This window comes from Alexandromys fortis, unplaced genomic scaffold, assembly GCF_014885135.2.
Source record: "Alexandromys fortis isolate MF-2015 unplaced genomic scaffold, M_Fortis_MF-2015_v1.1 scaffold_175, whole genome shotgun sequence".
Lineage (NCBI taxonomy): Eukaryota > Metazoa > Chordata > Mammalia > Rodentia > Cricetidae > Alexandromys > Alexandromys fortis.
This window is the reverse complement of record NW_026068065.1, coordinates 2,151,540-2,172,339: the sequence shown is the minus strand read 5'-3', so window position 1 is coordinate 2,172,339 and position 20,800 is coordinate 2,151,540. Positions and strand designations below refer to the sequence as shown.

At 47.1% G+C, this 20,800-nt stretch overlaps 1 protein-coding gene across 2 annotated transcripts in view; it reads right to left on the bottom strand.

Annotated features, from left to right (window-relative positions):
* The window catches only part of Armc2 (armadillo repeat containing 2), a 97,391-nt gene that overhangs the window by 60,208 nt on the left and 16,383 nt on the right, over positions 1-20,800 (bottom strand). For both annotated transcript variants that reach the window (XM_050120568.1, XM_050120569.1), the window contains exons 4-6: positions 18,617-18,788; positions 11,347-11,551; positions 867-943 (exon numbers count right to left, since the gene is read on the bottom strand). In XM_050120568.1, coding sequence (XP_049976525.1) covers positions 867-943; positions 11,347-11,551; positions 18,617-18,788 — 454 coding nt within the window. The remainder of the gene's footprint in view (positions 1-866; positions 944-11,346; positions 11,552-18,616; positions 18,789-20,800) is intronic.

Below are 20,800 nucleotides of genomic sequence, written 5' to 3'. Positions count from 1 at the left end.
TCCATATTCTTCCACTTGGGGGTCACTAGCCATCAAAATGGGTGTGGCGGAACTTCGTCTTGCCAGACGTGGCACAGAGATCCTAATTCTTGTTCCCATAACTAACATTTCATCCGCCGCCTGTATTGACTCCAGTCAATGTTACAAATGCCCACTGGTTCACTTCTCACTGCCACAGTTTGTTCCATTTCTAGCCCTTGGTCTATTTCCTCAAGCTCCCAAAGGACTTTCATAGTAAAATGTTATAGTTTCACTTAAATAAATGGGCAGTGTTTTTGAACTTGAGTTCCACCAATGTTAAGTTTGGACATCCTCCAGCTGTTTTCACTCTGGAATTCCTATGAGCATCTATCCACACTGAAGGCATCAGACGTGGGTACTGGTAAGACCAGAGAGAGATAATAAAAACTTAGGAAATAAATGTTGGTTTCTGAGCAAGTTGGTTCTAGTTTTGAAGTTGATGAACAGAGAATTGTTAATCAGGACACAGTATGGTACTCTAGACCCCCCTAAACAGCCTATGACTTCCACCTGACATTTGTCTTTGAAAAACAAGTCCCATTGCCTTAACAACATGGAGATGTTGAGGGTGAAGGATGTTAAGGGTGAAGGATGCTGAGGATGAAGGATGCAGAGGATGAAGGATGTTGAGGGTGAAGGATGCAGAGGGTGAAGGATGTTGAGAGTGAAGGATGTTGAGGGTAAAGGATGCTGAGGATGAAGGATGTTGAGGGTGACGGATGCAGAGGGTGAAGGATGTTAGAGTGAAGGATGTTGAGGGTGAAGGATGTTGAGGGTAAAGGATGCTGAGGATGAAGAATGCTGAGGGTAAAGGATGTTGAGGGCCAAGCACACAAGTATCTTACCTGATCTGGTTTCCCGCCTGCTCAGGTCTGAGCTGCTAAAACATGAGGAGGCCCTGGCATGCCGCTTCCCCTGGTCCCTAGGAAGAATGAATGAAACAGAATGGTATTTCTATTTTTATAAACTGCAATAGTTTGAGATGGTGTTTAATTGTCTGCTTTAATCTACCTTGCCTTCTAACATTTATCTGCAAGAACACAAGTCTATTGACTTTACAGTATGAATATAACACTAGACGGAACAAAATAATAACAATGATGATGATAATAATAATAATAACAATAATGATAATGATAATAATAAATCCAAAGTTGACTGGGGGAAAATGGTTAAGGATATAGACCACAAGAGGGCGCTGTTACAACACGAAACAGAGTTGGAAAACAGTGAAGCCAGCCCAATGTGCCCAAGGTCACACAACAGGGTCAGCTCTGGAATGCAGAGCTTCTAATTTTCAACCCACTGCTCTTCCCATTGCATCATGGTATATCCCAGTCCCACTTTAAAACTTAATTCAATTAGTATTCTCTAAAAATATTCATAGAAATATTTTAAAGGTTAAAACAAATGAGAAAGTTTATTTAGGCAATCCCCAGATGAGAAGCATCTTGAGTTCCAAGCACTCAAGAGTGGGCCTGGCTTGTCATGGAGGTGCCTGACTTTGCTGCTACTTTTCTCAGCTACAGTTGACTTGAGGTCATTATCTTTTTCTATATCTGTATAAGGTGTGGGAGGGGGGCAAGAGAGGGCGAAGGAGGTGAGATGACAAAAATACATCAGATACAGCTATCAGGGCCACGGAACCCATTATTATCCATAATTAATATATGCAAATAAAAACAGGGCTGGTGAGATGGCTCAAAGGGAAACGGCGCTTGCCCTGCAAGTCGGATGACCTAGGCTTGATTCCCCGAGTCCATGTAGAGGTGGAAGGAAAGACCCGACTCCACAGTTTACCCTCTGGCCTCCACATGTGTGCTACGATGTACGCTCACACCCATTATAATGCATAAAACCTTAAAATTAAAAAAAAACCTTCAATGGGATGGAAAACCAAGGGATTTACTGTATTTTCCATTTCTAGCTATAGCCTGAAATTTCAGTATCAAGAGTTTCACATATATGATGTATGTGTGTATACAAGTGTTTGCATATGTGTGTGTGTGTGTTCTGAACACACACTGAAATTATCAAGACAGTTTGCAGCTTACAGCACTGCCCCTGAGTACCTGTCCAGTCTCTCTGACTCATGGCCTGGGGTGAGGTTGGCTCCATGATGCCTCATCTGTGCAGCCTCACTCTTAGAAGAGCATGAGGAAACCCCGTATGTGCACATGCTTGGCAGTCCTGTCCCCAGCTCCCACAAGGAGAAAGGCGTTGGACTCACCAGCACCATACATGGTCATCACTGTGGGTGGACACTGAGAGGACGGACACCTCCCCCAGCTTAAGTTCCAACAGCCACAGCCTCATGACATTGGAAACCTACTTGGCTCAGCGCTCCCCGACCTCATACTCATACAAAGGCAAGACTTCTGCTTAGGATGTCAGGTGTAACACTGAGGGAACTTAGCAGGTTGGTTGTACTATTTTTGTTTTTCTTTGAGTCTACAGGCACCTAGAGGAACAGTGTCTGATGTCAGGTGGGACAAAGACATGGACATCAGGAAAGGTTCCAAGTGGCACACGGGACCAGAGTCCTGGAAGAGTAGCTGTGAGCCGGAGACCTAGGCCTCCAGGATGCTCCCGTGCATCACAGGCATCAGGAGGAGGGAAGAAGTGGACGTTTGTGCTGTTGGCCCATTCCTGGAAAGAGGACTTAATGGAGGTCACAATCGCTGGGGACCAAGGAAAGAGGTGCTGTCTGGCCAAGGCAAACAGCTCTGTGTCCGCATCTGCTAAAGTTCTGCACGGGCGTGAGCAAGAAAGACAGACACCAAGGGAAAGTCAGAGCTGCACAGGCTGGACGGCTTAGGGGGTGGCATCAGGGTGTTGGTGAGTTCAAGGTGAGCTGTGTTTCCTGTCTCACAGAGAAGGAGAGAGTGGGGGAAGGAACACCCCTCCTTCACTGAGGAGGAGCAGATGACCCTGCCTGTACCACAAAACATGCACTGCTGACGGAAACAAACTTGATCTTTCCCCTCAAGAAACCCTTTAAATACTTGAAAAATCTGGAGCTGCTGCCCTCGTCCCTGTGGCTTACACCCCCTCGAAGCTGTGCGGCTGTCAGTGAGTTTTTGCTACAAGTAGGTTTCCTCATCTGTACAGAAGGGGGGGGAGGAGGAATGATGGTGCCCCCACCAGGAGGCTGCGGGAGGACAGAATGACCTGTGCTAGTTAACTGCTCACTCTTCAGTCCTAAGCCTTTCAAATGCTGCTCCCCAAGGGGTTGATCTGTTTGTTTACAGTCTGCTGCACCATTTGTTTACAGTCTGCTGTTTGTATCCCTTGGAAAGGGACCCTCACTCTGAGCAGCTATTCCAGTGCCTGACACAACAGCAGCCTTGCTGGTCGCATCCCACCGGTAGATCAGTCAACTCCTCTGCCTGCATGTGCAGCCAAGGCAGGCGTCCCCATGCAGTTCCGACCTCTGCACGTTATTAAATTCCACCCTCGTATCGGCAGTGACTTCCTGCCTATCAGATGTCTTTACGTCCGCACTCAGTCATGCAGAGTAACCGTTCTTCCCAGCTTCCTGCTCCGTGTTATTAAACAGCGTTATTAAATTTTTCACAATGATTTTTTTTTGATGTACCCAAGTAAAACAATTCTGGAAATTAGTCACTGGGCTCTTCTATGACATTCTTTTCAGAGGAAGAAAGCCATCGTTTCATTAGTTGGGACATCAGTCTACAAGTGGAAACTGAATCGGTGGCACTCACTGGCTCACTCGACCTAGCGTGACTCCGCAGTGGGGGCTTTACGAAAGGTGTCATCAAGGTTTGGGCTGTCCAACTCAGCAATGCTCTCAGCTTCTGCCCTGGCTATAGGTTAAAGTTGAGGAGAAAACAGAAATTTCCACATGGTTTTCTTGGGGCTTCTCCTCTGCAGCCGCCGTTGTTTCAGGATGTAAAGTCTCCTGGCCCCTGTCATTGACAAAGGTCTTACGTTTCACTTGAACTATTAGAACCAACTGTAGCAGGCAATGCTATACAAAACTGACGGCGTTCCTGCAGCCCATGGTGAATGGCACAATCAATCATCCCGACCACATCCACTGCGGGACCATAAATACCCCAAGGAAATAAAATAATAGCTCTTTAAAATATTTCAAAAGTATAGATTTTGCTATAATTCATGACCATTCTTCTAGTTATGATGACAGTTCTTCAATTAAGGATCAGCAAATGTTTTCTTAAAGGGACAGCTAGTATTTTATACATTTATAATTTGGGGGCTAAGTGGCAAAGTCAAGGATAAATTATACATGTGTGTGTATATGTATGCATATATAATCCTTTAATATTTTAAAATTTTTTAAATATTTAAACCATTTTTAACTCAAGGACTGTAAAAAATAATTTAAAGCATATAGACAAACAGGTTTGGCTCCTTGGCTGTAACAGTAATAAAATAATATGGGTAATAATAACTAGTTAGATTTGGTTGCTTTTGTTTTTGGTTTCTGTTTTGCTTTTTCAAGACAGGGATTCTTCGTGTAGCCAAAGATGTCGCTCTGTAGACCAGGCTGGCCTCAACTCAGAGATCCGCCTGCCTCTGCCTCCTGAGTGCTGAGATTAATGGCTTGAGCCACCACTGCCGGGCTACTAATTAGATTTAGAATTAAGAAAAAGTCCGTTTTAGGAAAAGTTACATCTATAGAAAGTGAAAGGGGAAATTTAAAGAATGATTAGAAGAAAAGGCAAATGTGCAAACTTTGAACAGAAGTTTTCTTTGTCTTAAGAAAAAGACATTTCATTTTTAATACTGGCTCCAAGAGGACACTGAATGAGATCAGGTGGCAAAGGTCTAGATTTTGTCAGTCACAGAGAGTCTGCCCTGCTGCTGCTGAGGGACCCCAGCCACAGAGAGTCTGCAAATGCAAGAGTCCAGCTGAGTTCCAACAAACCTCACCCACAAAAGCAAGACTTGGGCTTTAGTTTACTACTCTGCTAAACCTTGCCGTCTTGACACTTTGACTGCAATTCTGGAATGTCGCCATCAGGGGGTGCTAGTCCCTTCCTCTTCTGACTCAAACTCAGTGAGAGGGGATGGGTCTGGGCCTGGGGGGCTGGGCTTCTTTGTGCACCCAGGACCACACCTAAGCAGTAAGTGTGGAGCCACACCTGGAGGGGCCTCAAGGTCAGGCTTGTCACCTCAGGACCCTCACATAGCTTGTGGGGAAGTGACAAGCACAGCAGCTGCAGAACCATTATGTACCATGCCTGTCTTCCCTCCGTGGAAACATCTTCAGCCATTTTAGTCACGTTACCCTTCTTTCTTCAAAGAATAATGACTTCTACCGGGCGGTGGTGGCTCACGCCTTTAATCCCAGCATTCGGGAGGCAGAGGCAGGTGGATCTCTATGAGTTCGAGACCAGCCTGGTCTACAGAGCTAGTTCCAGGACAGCCTCCAAAGCCACAGAGAAACCCTGTCTCGGAAAACCAAAAAAAAAAAAAAAGAATAACGACTTCATTTCTTTTTTGTGTGTGATATAAATAAAATAACATCTATTATTTTGAAAAGGTTCAGTAATAATCCAAAGTACAAAGAAGTCTTAAAAAAATCCTCCCAGATCCCACTAACCAGAAATAAATTATTATTATATGGTAAATATTGTTCTAGGTACATTTTACATGCACGTGCACACACATGAAGGAAAGAACAGAAGTGTACCCAGAAGGGAGGGTAGGTGGGTAGATACAATAATACCATATATATTATTCTAATGAGAAAGTCTAAACAGAGAAGACAGAAATTCATGTGAAACTGTAGGAACCGCAGAGCTCCAGAGAAAATGAATCTTCCCAAGAGATGTTAGTTTTTAAAAGATCTCTCTAAAGTTAAGAAAAAAAATAACGAAGAACATTAGGACGCTGAAAGCATCACCATGAAACTATTTCAACGTCAGTCTGAGAAACCTGCTTCTCACCCAAATGGCAAGATTCGCAGTCACGCTTCCTCCCACACGGGGATTTGGGTGTTCCTATTTGACCACACTGCTAAGGTTTCTGCTCTGAAACCATCAAGGTTTGTTCCGTTTTCATAATGTGAAAATAAACTTACCACAGATGCTTTTACCAAATCCTTTTCAATGTGGAGTCTTGAATTCTGACTCATCATTCCATTGTCTAAGAATTTTCTAGAAAGTGCATGAATACTCTTCCCAGCTTGCTGCCCTTTGAACAAAGGACAGATGACTGCCGATACAATCTCTCTTTACTCTCCTCTCTCTCCTGGCACCGAGAGATGCTTAGCTAATGCCGGAGCGCAGTTTGCCCTTCTCTCCTTTCCTGTGGCTTGCTTGTTGGGCCTGAGTGGTCACCGGATGCTTTCTTCACCCAACCAAGAACTACAGAGAGTATCCAGTGTGAGCGCTGCTGGAAATGTCATATTGTCATTTTTTCCATAGCCGATTCTGTTGGGACGCCAATTGTCTATTTGTGTTTAAGTCTTTACTGTAGAAAGTTATCTTTTAATATATCTTGATTTTTCATTTCTTTTGTTTATTAGCTCTGACTTTTCATGGGTTGTTGCAAACTTTGATGAAATATGTAGATACCTTGGAAGAATGCCTGGTCCCCAGTTCCAAGTGAGTCTGTGCTAGGAAGGGACCTAGAGGAGATGGGGGTTCTCTTCCAAAACACAAGTTTCCTCCTTCTACCTCGCTCTCAGTCTCCCCACCCACTCTCTCAGCTTTATCCTTTCTGATTTCTTTCTCTGATTTCTTCTGGCCTGACACAGCACAGCTCACACTTCTAGCTCCTTCTATTCTAATTGTTAAGTGTCTTTCCTCTCCCTGTTCATACATTTCTCTTTCACGTCTTTTTTGAGCACTGCCTTTTGTTGTTGTTGTTGTTTGTTTTTTGATCTTGAGGGTTTATAAGCTCCAATTCGATTTTCTGCACCCCACAGAGCCCAACACCTTCCTAAAGAGAGAACAATCCAGCCATCCATATACTTCCCGTGAACACTTGAGACTCTCGGGTGCCTTTCTTCCAGGATGCATTTTCTTCCTCTCTCTTTGTTATGTTCCTGACGACGCTCGAGTCCTAGGAGACTTCTTATCCTTATATTATTTATCGTATATTATTATAAGTATCCTTATATTATGATATGTCTTTACTTGTTGAGGCTGAGTAGAATCCAGAGAGGGCGAGAGCTGAAACCCTAAACAGCCGGTCCATTCCTTTGCAGACTTGGGAAGGTCTACTCCCCTGGTGTGTTCAGAGCAACCACTGACGCGCATGCGAGTCCTCTTACATGATAGACAGTGTCTTTGCATTCTAATTTGTTAAAGCAGCTTGGCATGCAAGAAAGACCAGCCTTGATCCTTGATTCCCTCCACCCACTCCCTCTCCCCTCCCGGCTCTGCTCACAGGCCATGAAAAGAGTATGTCACCCTGAGATCTACCCCACCCTCCGGTCACTTCATGATCTGTATCTTGAGTGGAGTCTCCCACGGGGGCGTTTTTCACTTACCTTGAGGCCTGCCCACATCCTTACATCTCATCATCAGCACCTCGCTGAAGAAACAGACTGACTTCTAAGGAGACTTTCTCAGAGGCTGAGGAGGTGTGTCGCGCCCCTCAATCTTTTTGCTTTCATCTAGCTTCCATACAGTCTGGAAATTCAGACTGTTATGTTCCAGGTGAAAACCTAGTCTGGGATACGTAAACTGCCCCTCACCACAGACACAAGAAAAGGAGGAAGGTAAAAAGAAGAAAAAGGACATCTTGGCAGTGACAACGGCTCTGCGGTAGAGCTGGGTCTAGAAGTTTCACAGTCACTGAACTTGACGGCTGTCTCCATCCTTGGCTCTGTTTGCTCCTGTAGGACTTCCCTTTCCATGGTTGTGAAAGGGTCATCTCAAGCTGTAGGGCACATGATCTTCCCAACTTGAGGGCCTGGAGAGAGGCCGCTCTCCTCAAAAGCCTTGGTGTGGCCCAGGGAGTCCGGACAACCTGGATTGTTTAGACTGTGTGCTCGGTTCTGAATCACTGTGCTTGCTGGCCACTGGTGGACCCTACTAACTGGCCCTGGAAAGGCAGGTCAGAGAGGAATGGGCAGCCTTCACTCAAACAAAGCCCAAGCATGTACCATCTACAAAGGAAGCAGGCTAGTTCCCCGTAGGGAAGCTGAAGTCCATGTTTAATAGTTCGGGGTTGGGTCCATTATTGCTTCACTGACATTTTAAATCTTTGCTGCTGTTACTTTTTTTTTTTTTTTGCATGCTTTGTTTGTTTTAACCAGGCACCTCTCCTTCCTTCCTTTTATTTCTTTCTCTTTCCCTTCCTTTGTTCTTTCTCCCTTTCACTGCTTTTGGAGACAGGGTTTAAAATGGCCTGGGATGACCTCCAGCTTGACAGACAAGGGAGACTAGCCATGCTCCCGGGCCTCCTGCTTCTACTTCCCTAAGAGCAGTGTTTGCTGCATTCCCACCACACCAAAGGCCCTTGACATCTTACAAGTAAGGCTTTCAAGCCTTAGTCACCATCCCACAGCCTGCAGCGGAGGCCTGAAGGAGAAGGGAGGATGGGGCAGTCATTTCCACCATAAATACAAAACAGAGCCCTTGGGCGTGTCGGGTGACTTGCCAAGGATGTACAGCTAAATCGAGTCATGGAGAGACCCTGGAACCTGGCTCCCAGTGACAGCCAGCACTGGTCACAGCCATCCACCACCCAGGGTGTGACACCCATGTAGCTGCCCTTGTTCCTAAACCGCACTGACTGGAACACACTTACACACTTAAGTACTTATGCGTTACACAAAGGGGCTCATGGCTGCACCCATAGGTGGGTGGACGGATGGATGGGTGGAGACAGGCAACACACTTTTACAAACGCCAGCTCTCCTGAGCTCAATCCCTGCGGTGACAGAGCAGGAGACCATGGAGTGTGGGCGAGAACAGCCCTCTACACCTCCACAGACTGTCTAAGGGGCACTTGCAGGCTGTAGCAACTGGCGCACACAGGTGACGACGACAGACTCCTGAGTGTGTCGTCACTTCCTTTCTGATGCTACCTTCCTGAGCAAATGGGGTACTCCCCCACCCCATAATAAGTATAAAGTTAAACTCCAGGGCATCCCGAAAGTCTGAATTATCCATATTTTAAATTAACAGCACACAAATCAATGCAAGTTTGCTGAAATGAACGGTTCTTTCCTCGCCTGAACCGGAGAAGCTTGGAGGACCCCAAGTGGGGAGCCAGCAAGTCATCCTCTGCTAGGTCCTTCCATGAGCTCACATTGCCCCTCAGCCCACACTCATCGCCAGCCCCCAGCTACCCCCTCCCCCTCGCCCTACTCCCCCCCCACTCCTCCACTCCCCCCTCCCCCCCCCCCCCCCCCCCCCTCCCTGCCCACTCTCCACCCCCCACCCCTGTCTACCAGTTCGTGCCAGCTCATCTCACTGACGAGACTCTTCATTTTTCTACGTTACAGTCTCAGGATTAGGATCAAAACAAAACAAAAACCGTGCTAACTGAGGAGAGGACGCACCCGGCAAACATGGGAATACTCCACTGCTCAGTGGAGGCCGTTTCTTGGAATTACAGTCACTCAAATGTTTACAAGAAACAATTATTGAATGTCCCGGGCTGATTCACAAGCGTAATTAATGAGAGAATTGCTAAGAGTTTCCATTTTCTCGTTTGCTTTCACCCCACTATATAAACTTTTCTGTTGGCATTTCTTCAGAAAATTCCACCCAGTGCCGGATGGAGGCAGAGGCTGATTCAGGCAAACTCCACACTCCATACCTCCATCCCATGAGACAAAGGGAGGATGATTAGTGATGCTGCCAGCGCCTGGGCATTTTGAACAGAAAGGAGGAAGGGCCTGCCCAGGTCCCTAATGGCTTTGTCCTTTGCTGTTTGTGGGATAAAGTATGTCACTAAAATGCCCCTGCTGTTCCAGAAAGACAAGGCACAGTGAACCCTGGCGAGTCTGATTGTTTCACAACATTTGAAGTTTCATGGCAATAAACAAACAAATGGCTTCGCTCTTGTCTGCCTGTCTCTAGTCAATTTGCATTACTGTAAGGATGGGTGCGGGGGAGAGACGCTCTCTTCCTGTGGGGCACAAGCCCTGCTGCTTCTCCTGCCCGGGTGACACAGAGTTCCACAGCCTGCAGGGCACTCACCACTGGGAAAGGAACTGCCTGCCTGCAAGGGCCCGTTTGATGCCTCCTGATCGGCTCCCAGAGTCCTAATTTGAAGTTGTTCTCTTCCACTTACGGCGATATGTCATCTTTCCCCTAATTTGAAAGATGTCCTGAACGCCAAGCAACATCACAAGGACCTCTAGGTTGCCTTCTGTAATTCTCTGTGCGACACTCTTTAGGCTGTGTCAGCTGACGAGGTCAGCTCAGCTACACTAACAAGCTGCCAGTGGCCACTTTGGGGGTGGGGGTGGGGTGGTCCGTGTGGAAGAGCCGGCATCAGATCCAGAATCTAAAATGAGAAGAACAAGGACTCGGGGCCTAAAATGGCCAGTGGAATTTAATCTTGTTAAACAAATTTGAACTGGGCATCTGTCCATGATGACCCAATGGAAAGTTCTAGAAAAAAAAGGGGGGGATCTTTAACTGAGTAAGCCCGCTTATCTTAGCATCAGTACTGACCATGGCTGGGACACAGCCTGTCCTCTGTTCTCTCTGCTCCTCCGGCCTCTAGACCTAAGGTTTTAGTAAATCGCCATGGTAGGAATGAGCATGAAGCCCACACGAGGCTTCTCCCTCCACTACCCCTCAGTGTGGTAGGAAAGAGCTTCTGGGAAGCCCTATGTAAGAATGATACATAAAATCCACTCCCCACCATTCAGGTATGAGGGGCAAACCCATGCCTCGGGGTGTTCCTGTGTTAGCCACTAGTTAGCACAATAAATATATTTAAACCAAGTTTCTACTGGAGAGTAACACAAGTGCCCACTCTTGTGGAATTACGGCAGTGGACTAAAGCAAAAGGTGGTCAGGGGGACCCCAGGCCCAGAAAGAACCCCAAATACTACAGAGACAGAAACCTTCCTTACTCATCTTTCATTCGGGGCCTAGCTGAAACCATCCAACTTCACCTTCATCTGACAGCCCTAGGGTGCAGCATCCTGGCTGCTACACATAGCAGGGTTTCAAGGATGAACTGGGAATAAGGGAGAGCCAACCCTATTCAACCATGAGGAGATAAAGCCCACTCCTATCATGCATTAACTAAAAACCACGCCTATAGAAGAGGGCTGGAACAAATCAGTCTGCACCAGACAGAGTCAGTTGACTGACAACAGCTACCCTTCCCCCAAAACCCACAGCAGAGAATACTGACCCTCGGCTTTGGAGATGAGACGGTGGACATGGTTCCTCGAATGCTTCTTGCTCTTTGGTTTCTCTGAAACCTTGGTCATAAGTAAGTCGGACTGGATGACTCTCTAAATGGCCCGTAGAATGTGACGCCATTAAATAGGTCCCATTTATTTTTGCCTTAGACATCCCCGTGGTAACAGTCTCCTTGGATTCCTCCGTGGTCTCTGCTGAAATAGCAAGGAGATGTTTTCTCAGCACATTTCTTACTTCAGGAATTGCTGCCTTCTAATGCTTTTTTTTTTTTTTTGTAGTCTATGGATTTGTATAAAAGTTACTATGACTTGTAATCAAGTCTGGCAAGAGCTCTCTGAACATAATAAATACCCTATTACAATTTTAGTCTTGGCACCATCGTTTCTGTGGATAAGATATGAACAGGATATTAACTCCACTGGCTTGACGTCTACTTGAAAGAAAACACAGGCACTTAAGTTTATGAACTACGCATCCCACGAAGGACTCCTAGACACCTGTAATCTCAGCCAATCGGGAGGGAGAGGGAAGAAGTTAAGAAGTCCAAAGCCAGCCTGTACAATATAGTAAGTTCTAGGCCAGCCTAGCTTACAAGAGATTTAGTGTCAATAAAACCCAAAATACAGCCAGGGCTGTTACAAAGAAAAACCCTATCTCGAAAAACCAAATAAAACCAAGCAAACAACCAAACAACAAAAACACTAATATAATTAATAGAGTACCAAGGCAAGCGGTACATCAGCGGTGGAGGCTTCTTTATTCACAGGACTCACTTGGGCCTTTTTATATGGAGCACACAGTCACAGAGTGCACAGTGTGTTTAATAAGGGCAAGCGACAAGCAAAAGATAAGTGGAAATGACCGAAGGGGACCGAGAAGGAGACCGAAAGCAGCTTTAATGGGGGCTGGAGAGCATTAGGGAAGGAAGGCAAACACCCTCACCCATGAGAGAACACCCATGAGTGTTTGGAGCAGGGTGACCAGCTTGTGCAGGGGCTTGGAGGCATGGGAATGTCCAGGGTGGTGGAAGAACTGTAGACAGGCCCTGGAGGAGGAGGGCCAGCCTCAGGGTCCTAGGGTCCCAGGTCCCAGGGCGGTGCAAACATGACCCACTGAGAAGGCATCCTGAAGAAGGGCAGATAGGCTAGCAAAATCTCAGCCCACCTCCGAGACGGAACACATGCTGAGCTTAGGAACACAGAATCTTATACCAAAAACATAACTTCCCTATCAGCAACCAGACGTCAGGAGTAGCTTGTCATCCACCTGCCCCAGCCGAGTCCATGTCAAAAGGGAGGCGAGGATAAATCTCCCTGCGTGGGTGAGGGTTGGGAAGAAGCGAGCTTCATGTAGGAAAACACTACCGAGTTTTTCTGTACTTACTCAGAAATCAGCAGACAAGGCAAGTGAATGATGATCGAAGCCCCTCTCCACCTGCCCCTGCTTTCCAACATCGCCATTGGAAGTCATAGGAGCGGCAAAGGTTGGTTGAAACGAGGAAATGAAGACCTGAAAACTGATGTTAAGTGACCCATGGGCATCAGAGCCAGAATGGAGCCTCCAGGTCACCAGCTACAGCTGCCTGACTCGGGGCTTTGACTTCAAGTCCATCGGGCTGGGTTCAAGGGCAACCACCTGAGCATCTGCTGAGTGGTGCTCATCTCTCTCAATTCTCCCACCTTCTCCAGCCACCTCCATATCAGGCACAGGGTAAGTATGAATTGATAGGGCCTAGTACTGTGACGCGTATGGTGTTGGCTCACTCAGAACTCGAGGGTAGTGCTACTCCCGGAAGCCAAGAGCCCATCCTCTGGCCTGCGCCTATCTACCACACCACCTTAACCAGCTGTGCTTCCAGTTTACCAGGCACACGGTTTAGATTATAAACCACTTCAGTTTCTCACTCTGGCTCCTGCATTTTCTTCACTCACTAACATACCTACGAAGGAACACTATGTGGCAGGTGCTGCCCACGTGACCTGCGGTCATTGATCTTCCAGAGGAGACCACAACAGTATTGCAGGCGGAGGAGCCGCGCCTTTCTGCCCTCACAATGACACACTGAACATTGTTCCCAAAGCAGAGCTGGCCTGACACTCGCTAAGACTCTTGATGGGAAGCCAGAAGCCGAGCACAGCCAGTCACTAAGGCGTACACAAATCATCTTAGCACTCAGGAGGCAGAGGCAGGAGGATTGCTGAAAGTTCAAGGCTAGCCTGGTCTATGTATGGGGTTTGAGGACAGCCTGAACTATAATACATGACCCTGTCTCAGAAAACAAACAAGCAGGACTGGAGAGACGGCTCAGTGGCTATGAGCACTGACTGCTCTTCCAGAGGACCTGGGTTTGATTTCCAGCACACACATGGGGCTCACACTTCTCTGCAACTCCAGTTCCAGGGGACCGAACACTCATATCTGAGCTCCGGTGATAGGAGGCACATAGAAAAAAATCCATAAAAATAAAATAATATATGTGTATACATATATTTTAAAAATCAAGCAAACAAACCCAAATAGGGAAAACAAACAGAACTCCTTAGCATACACATTGATTCTCAGTGTCTCCTAGACACATGTGTGACACCAGGAGAGGTCCACTGTGGACCATGGGCAAACTTCGAGAGGGGACAGAAACCTCCCTTCAGTGCGGTGACACAGCAACAGCTCCTTCTCAGACACGTCTCACGTCTTACAGACCACACACAACACAGCAAAGCGCGCTGAAGCTGCTTGATCTAGTAGAGGCGGCAGCGAGGCAGAGGTGTTGCTAAAAATGCAGTTCTAAGACCGGTAGCAAGGTGACAGAGGAAGAATCGATCTGGGAAAAACGCAGAGAGGACATGTGGTGTCAGAAGCATCCAGAAGGGGCAACAGGAAGCAAACAGCCTTTTTACAAAGGAGAGGGAGAAAAGCCCAGAGTTGAGGCCAGCTTCCGGCACGTAGGAGCTGTAGGCAGGTGGGCGCCTTGCTCGTTCAGTGTTCTGCTGTTGGTACCTTGAAACTGTTGATTTTTAAACAAAGTTCTCCTAATTTGTCTTTTGCACTGAGCCCAGCAAATAATACAATGGCACATTCTGGGGTACACTGTTGGGGCTGGAAGGGGTACCTGAACACTTGACTTGCTGCCACTGGCAATACTGCTTAGGGAAGCTGTGGAACTCTGAGCGGGCCTGGCCTAGCAGAGAGACGTGGGTTGCTGGTGGACAGGCTTGGAGGTTCGTAGCTCCTAGGATGCAGGGGGACAGGCAAGGAAGGGCCTGGGATGTATTAGGCACAGCCATATCATAACAGCTGTGCTTACAAAGGAACTGGGACTCCAGCCCCTTAGGCAGAGGCCAGGAAATATGCTTTGTCTCGTGTATTACAATACCTTGCTAAATAAAGATGGTATTTTATAATTTTGGATGGGTGGGGTGGGCTGGGTGTGTGGGGAAAACCAAGTGAATGATGTATTAAGGTATGAAAATCAGTAGTCATAAATCAGCAATGGCTACTTCCACACTATAGTGGCAGAGTTGAATATACTGGACGGAGATAGAATGAACCATCAGGACCTAAAATATTTACTGTCCAGGTCTTTATGAAAAAGGGTTTCTGCCTTCTAGAACAGCTAGTATTTGCCCAGCTGAGTTCTTGAGAGGTTCCACGGCCAGGTCAAGTGGAGGAACACAGACTGAATGGACCACTTGTGGCTTTCTGTCCTGTCCAGAATAGCTCTCTCCCCACTCTAGAAAGCACAGCGGCAGGATGCGCAGCGCCTCCCTGACTTGCCTGAACTCTGGAACATTTCCACGGATCAGCAATTAAGGCTTTGCCATCAGCATCCTCTGGAATTTTCTGGAACTCAGTGTGATCATCGTTCTTGGAGGCACAGAGGATTTGAACCAGGGATGATGCTATCTGGTGTGTTCCCTTCCGAGCCCCTTAATGCTCAATTGGACACGGACTCTGCACATGTCTCAGGGTCCTCGGGCTTAAAGGGTTAGGGTGTCTGCTGGCAGCATCAGTCACGAGGATCTTGGCATCTCCGCATCTCCGTGCCCTGCTGACACTTCCCAAGGTCTTGTGTTGAAATCCTGCAAACCCCTGAAGGTCTGAGGACAAATCTAAAGGGAGAGAGGCAGGGGTGAGGCAAGAGGTGGAAAAGGCTTTGGGAGTGGCAGAAAAGGAGGATACAGACTCTGCCCATGGGCTTGGTGATGGAAAATATAACAGGGACTGAGATACAGAGGCGTCTGCCCCGGGGCCTCTGGTTTGGGTAAGTGGGGTGGGGGATGGGAGGAGTCAGCTATTGTTCACCACTTCTAGAGTCAAACCTGCCTTCTACACTAAATGTACCTATGAAGAAGGTGACCACATAAGACTCTGTCCCTTCCCTAGGCTCAACCCAAGAATTCTAAGTCATCACACCCAAGCTCCACCCATGGGGTGTCAGCTACGAAAGACTTCACACCCAGGGAAAAGCACACCCCAGGTCTCCAGGCTCTGATGGCCCTACAAAGCACCTTTTCTAGACAATAGAGAATATTGCTCCTGCATAAATGACAGGGATTCCAGGCTGGGGCAGTTCCAGTTCATTTTTAAAAATTGATATGTGCTTTTAAATGACAATGGCTTCTTATTGTCATTATTTCCTGAGCGTAGATACAGAAGTCAAAGATATGGGCTGCGGCCAAACAGAACGGGTAAAGAGCTGGAAGGACGACCCACTGGAGTGTGTTGGGAGGCGCTGGCTTCCAGCAAGGAACTGGGCCACTGTGGCCTTCAAGCCAGGGCCTGGGATGCACAGCAGGGCAGGGCAGGAATCAGGGAGGGGAAGCACTGAGGACAAGGACAATGGAAGGCTTCTCTCCCTGGTCCCCTTCACACCAGCAGGAAGACGGGAGCAGTGAACTCAAGTACAGACATGTTCATTTGGAAGACACCCCGAACGCGCGAGACCCTTCTCATCTTGGCAAGGCATTTCCTTTTGCTGTTACCCATCCCTCCTGGTCTGACGACCTGACCCTGGACCCAAGAAGCAGGATGACGGGACGTGCGCCCAGGAAGACTATATTTTGGGGATCATTTCTATACTTTAGCCTGAAGTTCCCCACCCAGTTGATGCTCTCATGCAATTACAGCTGACATGTGCTGCTCAACTAAGACCAGAGGCCATGTTGTCACTGTCCTGATTGTTGTCCTGACCATTTACGGCTGGCAAAATCAAGTCAGGGCCACTGTCCTCATTCCCAGGATCTTCAGGGCCCTCCAGCCCCAGCTCCCCCACCTTCCCCATGGCTGACCACCTTCTGCTCCTGAGCTCACCCCCGGATAGGGTCTCTCTGTCTGCCTGTCCTTTCACCATGGACGCTCTGACCACAGCTTGCTCATGGCTGCCTCAGTGCCATTCAAGGCCCCTTCACACGGCCCCCGAGCTGAAGAAAGTGCAGCCACTCCCTACCCTGCTATGCTCTTTATCCTCCTCGCAGTCTGGGAGGACCACTCGGTCTCACTCCTTTGTTCTAACATCATTCCTCTACCATCCCTAACTGAGGATGCTCTGAGGACAGGTCTTGCTGGCCTAGATTGGTACACTGCACTCCGTAAGAAGCTCAAGCAGTAACAGACTGAGTGACTGTCTCAGAACAGAGACAAAGGGGGACATCAAGCTGCCAAATACATGATGTACTTGGTTATGGCACCCTGGTATGATGCCCGCCCCCCACCCTTCCTCATAGATTTTACCTCTCCCTCTATAACCACCACCAGTGGGGAAAGATCTGACATGAGCCGGGGGCACATGGGACCTGCTGATCTTATCCCAGGCTATCTCGACACCACTGAGCTCCAACCATTCTCCTACGGAAGACATAGACCCTCCAGATCTGGTTTTTTTTTTTTTTTGTTTTTACAGGAAGACATAAACCTGGCTCCTCCTCCTCCATCCTGCTACCATCTACATGTTGGCAGTGAAAAGAAAAGACTCCAATCCAAACAAGTAGGATGCTCAGATGGAAGTGTGTAGCCCAGATGGATGCTTTTGACCACCTGGGTCATGGTGGTCCAACCCCTCTTCATGGGTCCCTAGTGAGGAAGGCCCGGTTTAATCAGCTTAGGATGAAACAGCTCAGCTCTCCACCCTTTTGAGCACGGGCAGTAAGAAACAGCTTACAGCAGACTACACTCACTCAACAGCTGGCATCTTTTGACCCAGTCCTTGGCCTGCATCCTGCAGATCCTGAGGGCTCTCATTACTTCTGTTCTACTTGTTTCTTTCAGCGTTAGGGTTATCCACCAGGTTTCTTGCCATCCCACCAATCCTTCCTCCCATCCCTGCCCTTGGGAGCCTGCAGTGTGCCTGGGGCGAGTCTGATCCACCTGCTACACTCCTTACACGGTGGCATCTTTGTCCTCCACTGCCGGTCTAGGCACACTGCCAGCGCTGGCACAGCAAGAACAAAAGTCCCATTCAACTCAAGTCCACACCTCCACAAGGATCAGAAAGCAATTACAGCCGGCGCTGGCAAGCAGCACGAGACGCACAATCCTCACTCGTTTCTCTGAACTGTTTCTTTTTGTGTATATTTTGATGTATTTACGGTGTGTGCACACACTCAGGGGGTCAGGGCACAGGTGTGGAGGTCAGAGGACAACCATGGGGAGTCGGTTCTCTCCTGCCACCACTTGGGTTCCGGGGATCAGACCCAGGTTGACAGGCTAGGTGGGAGGGACTTTTACCCTCTGAGCCACTTCAGTGCCCAATTCTCATTAATTTCTAATGAAATGAACAACCTTTTAAAAACTCTACCCTAGGCCAGATGGAGGTGGTGCATGTCTGTAATCCTAGTCCTTCAGAGGCAGAGGCAGGAGGATCTCTGTAAGGCCAGCCTGGTTTACAGAACGAATTCTAGGACAGGCTCCAAAGCTACACAGAGAAACTCTGTCTTGAAACCCCAAACCAAAATAAAATAAAAACTCTAACCTAAAAATTATTTCTTTTTTTCTCTGTGAGCCATTCATCTGAAAACACCTACTCTAATATTCTCTTCTTACGAGAGTAATGTTTGTGTTTCAAAGTGGTGAATTTAGATATTCTTTACACATCACTGGAGAGAAATACATAAATCATTTTCTTAGCTACTATGTGGCCAATATTAACAAAGTCTAAGTTTATGTATGAATCTAGGGGCAGGGAAAACTATATAAAAAATAGCTTTTCTGTGCAAACTCCAGCAGGATGCCTGTCTGAGCCTGCAGGACGTCACACAGCTTACAGTGGGCGGCAGCATGGGATCTGTCGGGCAGGAGCGTTCCCTGGGACGCAGCCCTGTAGAAGCGTGCCCGCGCACCGCTTATTCTTCTTATCTTGGCGGGGTCCGGTGGAGGTTTAGGGAAGGAGAGGCGGGCATCCTCCTCTGTGGTGGGAGATGCTGGAGCTCTGGGCTTCTGCAAAGAGAGTTTTGAACACTGGCATGAGTCCCTGTGTCTCACATAAGACTTACCATCGCCACCCTGGAGCTGACCCTGCCTCTGCTAGCCGGTGCTTGACTGCACTGTAGCCTCTGGGTTTACCATCTCATTGGCCCATCTTACTAAACATCACATGTACACAAACACACACATATACACGCACACATACACACACTTGGACTTACATATACATATGTACATAAACATACATACACACACATTCACACAGTGCATACGCACACATACATGCAGACATGCACAAACATATGTACACACATATAAACAGACATATACATACAGATACACTCACTCATACACAGATACACACATATAAATACACACACATACACTTTTTGGTTTTACCAGTGTATCCTAGGCTGTAATGCTACACAACTTAACATATTTGATTTATAAAATCCAAGTTACCTGTTCTAGCAAACAGCCATCTGTGCAAGAGACTGTAATGGTAAATATAATGCATTCAGCATGCTTTGCAATATGTTGTGCAACGAATCTTTTTCTGTCCTGCCAGCCATCTCCCAAATAACAACACAGAGACTTATTAATTACAAAAGTTTGGCCTATAGCTTAGGCTTGTTCCTAACTAGCTCTTACAACTTAAATTAACCCATTTATATTAATCTATGTTCTATCACATAGTGTTCTCTCTTCTATCTTGCACCTCTTGTTTCCTCTCCACATCCCCCGGTATCTCCTGTGAGCCTAGATTCTCCTCCTCTTCTTCTCTCTCCTGGAAATCACCTATACCTCCTGCCTACCTATTGGCTGTTCAGCTTTTCTTACACCAATCACAGCGAATGTATCTTAGAGCAATGTGCAGAGATCCCACAACAGTGTTGTGCGCAGTTTAGTTCAGAAAATGCTTGTTAGAGTACATGTGGAAACTCAGCTCTGTTACTGAGCACTTGGGACACTGCGGCACGAGGATTCAAGTTTGGGGCCAGCCTGAGCTACAGAGAAATACACTTTTTATAAAATAAAACAAAACAAAACAAAAAAGAAAAGAAAAACATTTATTGGCATTTACTGGGCACTGATGTGTACTATAAGCACTGAACACTGCATGGACTCCACAAAAGCATGTTGTAAGAATACCTAATTTTTTATTCATTTGAAAGAATGACAAAGCATAGAAAATTTATATTATACTTCTTATATAAAAATGCTTCCTTTTATGTCTCAAGAATTCTAATGCAGATACCCTCCAGAAAATCAGCAGTATTGTCAAAATTCCAACCCCTTTAAGGAGTTTTTGCTTGTCCCCGTGTGTGTGTGTGTGTGTGTGTGTGTGTGTGTGCGTGTGCGTGCGTGTGTGAGCACATGTGTGTGCATGAGGACATTCACCCATGTGAGGACACAAGGAGGCAAGAGGTCGATCTCAAGATGTCTTCCTCAGTTGCTGTGGGATAATGCTCTCATACACTGTAAAGATTTGTCACTCATATTAGTTTAATAAAATGCTGATTGGCCAGTAGCCAGGCAGGAAGTATAGGCAGGGATTAAGACTAAGAGAATTCTGGTAAGAGGCAAGACAGAGTCACAAGCCAGATATAGTCACAAGCTAGATACAGAGGAAGTAAGATACAAATGCCTTACTGAGACAAGGCACCAAGCCATGTGTCTAGACATAGACAAGAATTATGGGCGAATTTTAGTAGTAAGAACTAGTTAGTAATAAGCCTGAGCTAACAGGCCAAACAATTTATCATTAATATAAGCTTCTGTGTGTTTCTTTGGAGCTGTATGTCAATGGGGCTGGGTGGGACATAAACTTCTGTCTACACTCACTCAGTTCTCCACATTATTTTTTTGAGACAGGGACTCTTACTGATGCTCGAGCTCAATTGGGCTAGGCTGGCTGTTGAGCAAGCCCTGGAGATCTGCCCCACAGTACTGGGGCTACAGCAGGGGTTAGCAAGCCTGGCTTTACATGGGGCTAGAGGTTAGGACACACATCTTCACACTCG